The sequence below is a fragment of the Phalacrocorax aristotelis genome, chromosome 34, assembly GCF_949628215.1.
Source record: "Phalacrocorax aristotelis chromosome 34, bGulAri2.1, whole genome shotgun sequence".
Lineage (NCBI taxonomy): Eukaryota > Metazoa > Chordata > Aves > Suliformes > Phalacrocoracidae > Phalacrocorax > Phalacrocorax aristotelis.
Genome location: NC_134309.1, coordinates 90,564 through 97,075, shown reverse-complemented (window position 1 = coordinate 97,075; position 6,512 = coordinate 90,564). Strand labels below are relative to the sequence as shown.

Genomic DNA, 6,512 nt, shown 5'->3' with positions numbered 1-6,512 from the left:
ACCCACAGTGACACAGGGAGGCACAAAATCCCCCCGGCACAGCCCCCTCCTCTGCGGGGCCACGTGCCCGAGCGCCCACAGCCTCAGCTCCTCCCTCTCAAGCCTCAAAATGCCCAGAAAATTAAAAATTAACCCATGCTTTCAGGGCAAAAATGGGAATAAAACATAAAATATCCCCAGATCTGATTTCAAAGTGACCAGAGAAGGAAAGATCATCCCTAGAGCTGGGCATAACTGGGGCTGCAGGGCAACAGCTTCCTCGTGCTGGGGGCAAGAGAAGGCATCAAGAGACAAAACATCCCCAGGCTTGGTGCAGAACTGGCTCTAAAAACACAAGAACCCCCATATTTGGGCAATAATTGCCCCAAAGAGAAAGGGCGTGGGCATCTCTGGGGCAAAGGTGCCCACGAAAGGCAAAATATCCCCTGATGTGGGGCAAAACGTGACAGAAGAGCCAAAACAAGAGCCTCAAGAGGCAGAGCCCGGCCAGCTTTGGGTGGGGAATGGTGCCAAGAGCCAGGGTGGGCCCAGCTTTGGGCCGAGCCTGACTCCAAGAGGCAAAGCAGGCCCAGCTTTGGGGCAACCGTGGCCCTAAAGGGCAAAGCGGGCCCAGCTTTGGGTCGAGAATGGCCCTAAAGGGCAAAGCGGGCCCAGCTTTGGGGCAACCGTGGCCCTAAAGGGCAAAGCGGGCCCAGCTTTGGGTCGAGAATGGCCCTAAAGGGCAAAGCGGGCCCAGCTTTGGGTCGAGAATGTCCCGAAAGGGCAAAGCGGGCCCAGCTTTGGGTCGAGAATGGCCCTAAAGGGCAAAGCGGGCCCAGCTTTGGGTCGAGAATGTCCCGAAAGGGCAAAGCGGCCCCAGCTTTGGGTCGAGAATGTCCCGAAAGGGCAAAGCGGCCCCAGCTTTGGGTCGAGAATGGCCCTAAAGGGCAAAGCGGGCCCAGCTTTGGGTCGAGAATGTCCCGAAAGGGCAAAGCGGGCCCAGCTTTGGGTCGAGAATGTCCCGAAAGGGCAAAGCGGGCCCAGCTTTGGGTCGAGAATGTCCCGAAAGGGCAAAGCGGGCCCAGCTTTGGGTCGAGAATGTCCCGAAAGGGCAAAGCGGGCCCAGCTTTGGGTCGAGAATGTCCCGAAAGGGCAAAGCGGGCCCAGCTTTTGGGCAACCATGGCCCTAAAGGGCAAAGCGGGCCCAGCTTTGGGTCGAGAATGTCCCGAAAGGGCAGAGCCTGGCCAGGTTTGAGGTAAAACATTGATTCAAAAAGTAAAATAATCACAAGATTTGTGAAAACCTGCCATGAATGCAGAACTATCTCTAGATTTGGGTAAAAGCTTGTACAAACTGGTGTAAAAAGGCAAAAACATGGGCAGAGATTGGGCAAACGTGTCTGTCCCTGAACAAGCGTCTCCCTGTTTGGGGCAAAACCACCCACAGGCAAAAGTATCCACAAAGTTGGGGTAAAAAAAGGGCCCAAACCAGACACAGATTTGAGCCAGAAATGCCCAGAGGGGTCAAAGCCTGCCTGGGCTTGGACAGGATTGACAAAATTTGACAGGATTTGGGACAAAGTCAGGTCTACAAAGGAAAGCATGGGCAGGTGTCGCGCAGAGCTGGCCCAAGAAGACAAACCATGCCCAGATTGGGGCAACATTGAAGAGGAAAGGCAAAAAAATAACAATCGGCATTTGATCAAAAGAGGCACCCATATTTGGTGCAGAAATGAGCCTGAGGATACCAATATTGCCACCTTTCATGGCAAAACAACCCCTAATTATCTAAACCATCCCCAAAATGACACGTGAATAGACAGGAAGTGTAAAAAAATACTCCTATTAGGAGCTAAATCACAACTCTAAAGTAAAAATATGACCAGACTTGTTATAAATTGGGGAAAAGGTCCAGAACATAGTGATATTTAGGGCACAAATGGGCATAATAAGAAAAAGCATCTGCTAATTGTTGAGGAAGTGGTTAAAAAAGGGAAACCAGTTGTGGGTTTGGTGCAGAATCAGGCAGGAAGGGGAAGAGGGCACAAGCGGGGGCTGGTCCCCCGGGAAAGGCCCCCCCGGGCGCAGCCGCTGCCGGGAGCGGAGCTGAGCCCCAACAGCGTTTTTGTCACTGCCTGCACCACCGTGACCATCAGCACCATACCAAATACCATCACCCACAGTGACACAGGGAGGCACAAAATCCCCCCGGCACAGCCCCCTCCTCTGCGGGGCCACGTGCCTGAGCGCCCACAGCCTCAGCTCCTCCCTCTCAAGCCTCAAAATGCCCAGAAAATTAAAAATTAACCCATGCTTTCAGGGCAAAAATGGGAATAAAACACAATACATCCCCAGATCCGATTTCAAAGTGACCAGAGAAGGAAAGATCATCCCTAGAGCTGGGCATAACTGGGGCTGCAGGGCAACAGCTTCCTCATGCTGGGGGCAAGAAAAGGCATCAAGAGACAAAACATCCCCAGGCTTGGTGCAGAACTGGCTCTAAAAACACAAGAACCCCCATATTTGGGCAATAATTGCCCCAAAGAGAAAGGGCGTGGGCATCTCTGGGGCAAAGGTGCCCACGAAAGGCAAAATATCCCCTGATGTGGGGCAAAACGCACCAGAAGAGCCAAAACAAGAGCCTCAAGAGGCAGAGCCCGGCCAGCTTTGGGTGGGGAATGGTGCCAAGAGCCAGGGTGGGCCCAGCTTTGGGCCGAGCCTGACTCCAAGAGGCAAAGCGGGCCCAGCTTTGGGGCAACCGTGGCCCTAAAGGGCAAAGCGGGCCCAGCTTTGGGTCGAGAATGCCCCGAAAGGGCAGAGCCTGGCCAGGTTTGGAGCGTAATTGGCCCTATAGGGCAAAGCCTGAGAAGATTTTCAGTAAAACCGGGCCTAAGGTCCGAAGAGTCTCCAGATTTTGGCAAATCTTGCCATAGATGTGTCAAAATTGGTCAAGCAGCCACTGGAGAAGGTGTTTTGGGGATGTTTGGGACACGATGCACAGACATTCAGGCTGTGCGCACGGGCCTGGGCTCCACGCAAGGGCACCAGGGCGGGGCCCCAAACGGGGTCTGGGTTCTGCACAGATGGCTTCTTTTCCAAGGAAGGGTGCTTGGGTGCCCTCAAAAGGGTCTCACGCTCTACACAAGGGTGCTTTGGTGCCGTCCAACACATCTGGGCTCTGTGAAAGGGTCTCGTTCTCCATGGAAAGGGGCTTGGGTGCCCTGAAATGGGTCTCACCCTCCTCAGAAGGGCATTTGGGTGCCCTGCAATGGGTCTGGGCTCTGTGTGAAGGGTCTCATTCTCCATGGAAGGGCTCTTGGGTGCCCTCAAAAGGGTCTCACCCTCCTCAGAAGGGCCCTTGGGTGCCCTGAAAAGGGTCTGAGCTCCATGTGAAGAGTCTCATCCTCCATGGAAGGGCTCTTGGGTGCCCTGAAAAGGTCTGGGCTCTGTGCGAAGGGTCTCATCCTCCATGGAAGGGCTCTTGGGTGCCCTCAAAAGGCTCTTGAGCACCTTGCAAGGGTCTGAGCTCCGTGCAAAGCTCTCGGGCACGGTGCAGAGCGCCTGGCCTCGGAGCAAAGCCCAAACGGACCAGCTGCGGCCGCTCAAGCACGACAGAGAGGGCCGAGAGCCACCAGGCATCGCTGCCCCCCCACCTCCCACGGGCCGACGGAGCGACGCAGGGCTTTTTTTGCCAGCCGCGCACGGGGTTTGCGCCACCGTGAGCAGCTTTCGCGCAGAAATAGGTGGCCGTGTCGTCGGTCTTCAGGCTGTTCATCTGCAGCGTGACCGTGCTCTGGGAGTTGTCCTTGGAGATGGTGAAGCGCCCCTTGACCGACGGCGCGTAGTATGTGTCACCATCGCTGTAAATGCTCGCGACGTACTCGAGCCCCTTCCCGGGAGCCTGTCGCACCCATCCCATGCTGTAGCTGCTGAAGGAGAAGCCGGAGGCCTTGCAGACGAGGGTCAGGGACCCCCCGGGGGTCCGGAGGCCCCCTCCGGACTCGACCAGCTGCACGGCCGCCCGCAGCCCTGCGCAGGGAAGAAGGACAGGATTGAGTCGCCCGCTCCCACCATCACCCCCCATATCCGCGCCCAGGGAGGGGGTCAGCGGGGCTGGGACCTACCTGGGAGGGCTGCCAGGAGGAGGAGGAAGGTGGAGGCCAAGTGGATGCCCATGGTGGAGAGGAGAAGGGTGGGGAGGACTGGGGATGTGCCACCATGGTGGAACCGGCGGGTTTTAAAGGCGCTGGGTGCCGGGGATTTGCATGGGAGGGGTCTGCCCCCACCCCTCTGCTCCGCCCGGTGTTTTAATTGCAAATCTCTGCTGGGTGCTCGTTAGTTGGTGGGGCTTTGAATTCCTTAATTGCAAGCTCTGCTGGGCACCTGTCTCACTTGTTTATGCTGAATTATTTAATTACGAAGTCTCATGGGAATTAATCGCAGATGTGGGGCGAATTATTTAATTGCGAAGTCTCGGGGGAATTCATCGCAGGTGTGGGGCGAATTATTTAATTACGAAGTCTCGGGGGAATTAATCGCAGATGTGGGGTGAATTATTTAATTGCGAAGTCTCCGGGGAATTCATCGCAGATGTGGGGCGAATTATTTAGCTGCCAGCTCGGCAGCGAGCTTTCACCCCATTTTTGCGGTCGGTCATTGAATTGCACTCTCTGCAACTCAGCCTCACATCTTTTTGATAGGGAATTATTTAATCGCAGGCTTTGCCGTGCCTTGATCCTTTTCGTGCGTTGAATTAATTAATTTCAAGCTTGGTAACGCACCCTTATGTCTATTTTTTTTTTAATACTGAAATATTTAATTGCATGCTTGGCAGTGCACCCTTATGTTTTATTTACACTGAATTATTTAATCCAAGCTCTGCAGAGCCCTGATCACTTCTTTAGCCTGATGAATTTAATTCCAGGCTTTGCAGTGCTCTTAATCACTGATGGACATGGAATTGTTTAATTCCAAGCTCTGCAGAGTCCTGATCATCATTTACACTAAAATCTTTAATCCAGGCTCTGCTGAGCCTGGTCACTTATTTACAGTGAATTATTTAATCCAAGATGTGTAGAGCCCTGATCACTTGTTTACCCTGATTAATTTGATCCAAGCTCTGCTGAGCCCAGATCACTTATTTACACTGAATTCTTTAATTTCAAGCTCTGCTGAGCCCTGACCACTTATTTACACTGAAATTTTTAATCCAAGCTCTGCTGAGCACAGTTCTCTTATTTACACTGAATTTTTCAATCCAAGCTCTGCAGAGCCATGATCACTTATTTACAGTGATTTATTTAATCCAAGCTCTGCTGAGCCCAGATCACTTATTTACCCTGATTTATTTAATCCAAGCTCTGCTGAGCCCTGATCACTTATTTACCCTGATTTATTTAATCCAAGCTCTGCTGAGCCCTGATCACTTATTTACCCTGATTTATTTAATCCAAGCTCTGCTGAGCCCTGATCACTTATTTACCCTGATTTATTTAATCCAAGCTCTGCTGAGCCCTGACCACTGACTTACAGTGAATTTTTTAATCCAAGCTCTGCTGAGCCTGGTCACTTATTTACACTGAAGTTTTTAATTGCAAGCTCCCCATTAATGTAATACTCAGCTTTGCTGAGCCCTGATCACTTATTTATCCTGTTTAATTTAATCCAAGCTCTGCTGAGCCTGACTGCTTATTTACACTGAATTCTTTAATTGCAAGCTCTGCATTAATTTAATCCAAGCTCTGCTGAGCCCTGACCACTGACTTACAGTGAATTTTTTAATCCAAGCTCTGCTGAGCCTGGTCACTTATTTACACTGAATTCTTTAATCACAAGCTCTGCATTAATTTAATCCAAGCTTTGCTGAGCCCTGATCACTTGTTTATCCTGTTTAATTCCAAGATCTGCTGAGCCCAGATCGCTTATTTACCCTGATTAATTTAATTCTAAACTCTGCTGAGCCCTGACCACTGATTTACAGTGAATTTTTTTAATCCAAGCTCTGTTGAGCCTGGTCACTTATTTACACTGAATTCTTTAATCACAAGCTCTGCATTAATTTAATCCCAGCTCTGCTGAGCCCAGATCGCTTATGTATCTTGTTTAATTTAATTCTAAGCTCTGCTGAGCACTGATCACTTATTTACACTGAAATTTTTAATCCAAGCTCTGCTGAGCCCAGATCGCTGATGCACACGGAATTAATGAATTGCAATCCACTGAATTAATTAATTTCAGTCTTTGCAGTGTGCTTTTATGTCTTATTTACACTGAATTCTTTAATTCCAGGCTTTTCCGGGCACTCATTAATTCTTCAGGCTTAATTATTTAATAGCCCTCCCCGACGCGCCCTCATCGTTTATCTGGGTTGAATTAACTTGTGATCTCCGCGGCGCTCCTCCTCTCTGACATCACCGGCATCGTTTTGGGGTAGGAAGGGCCGGAAATGAGTGTTTTGGTTGCTCCCGGCCCTCCCCCTCTGCTCTGACCTTGCTCCTCCCCAGCCCTGGAGCAAGGATTTGGGGGAAGTTGGT

At 51.3% G+C, this 6,512-nt stretch overlaps 1 gene segment (V, D, J or C); it reads right to left on the bottom strand.

Moving 5' to 3' along the window:
• Positions 1-2,413: 2,413 nt before the first annotated feature.
• On the bottom strand, positions 2,414-4,176 carry LOC142049209 (Ig heavy chain V region 914-like). The segment is given in 3 exon segments: positions 2,414-2,418; positions 3,697-4,008; positions 4,104-4,176. Coding segments are annotated over 3 exon segments (369 nt in total).
• Positions 4,177-6,512: the final 2,336 nt, after the last annotated feature.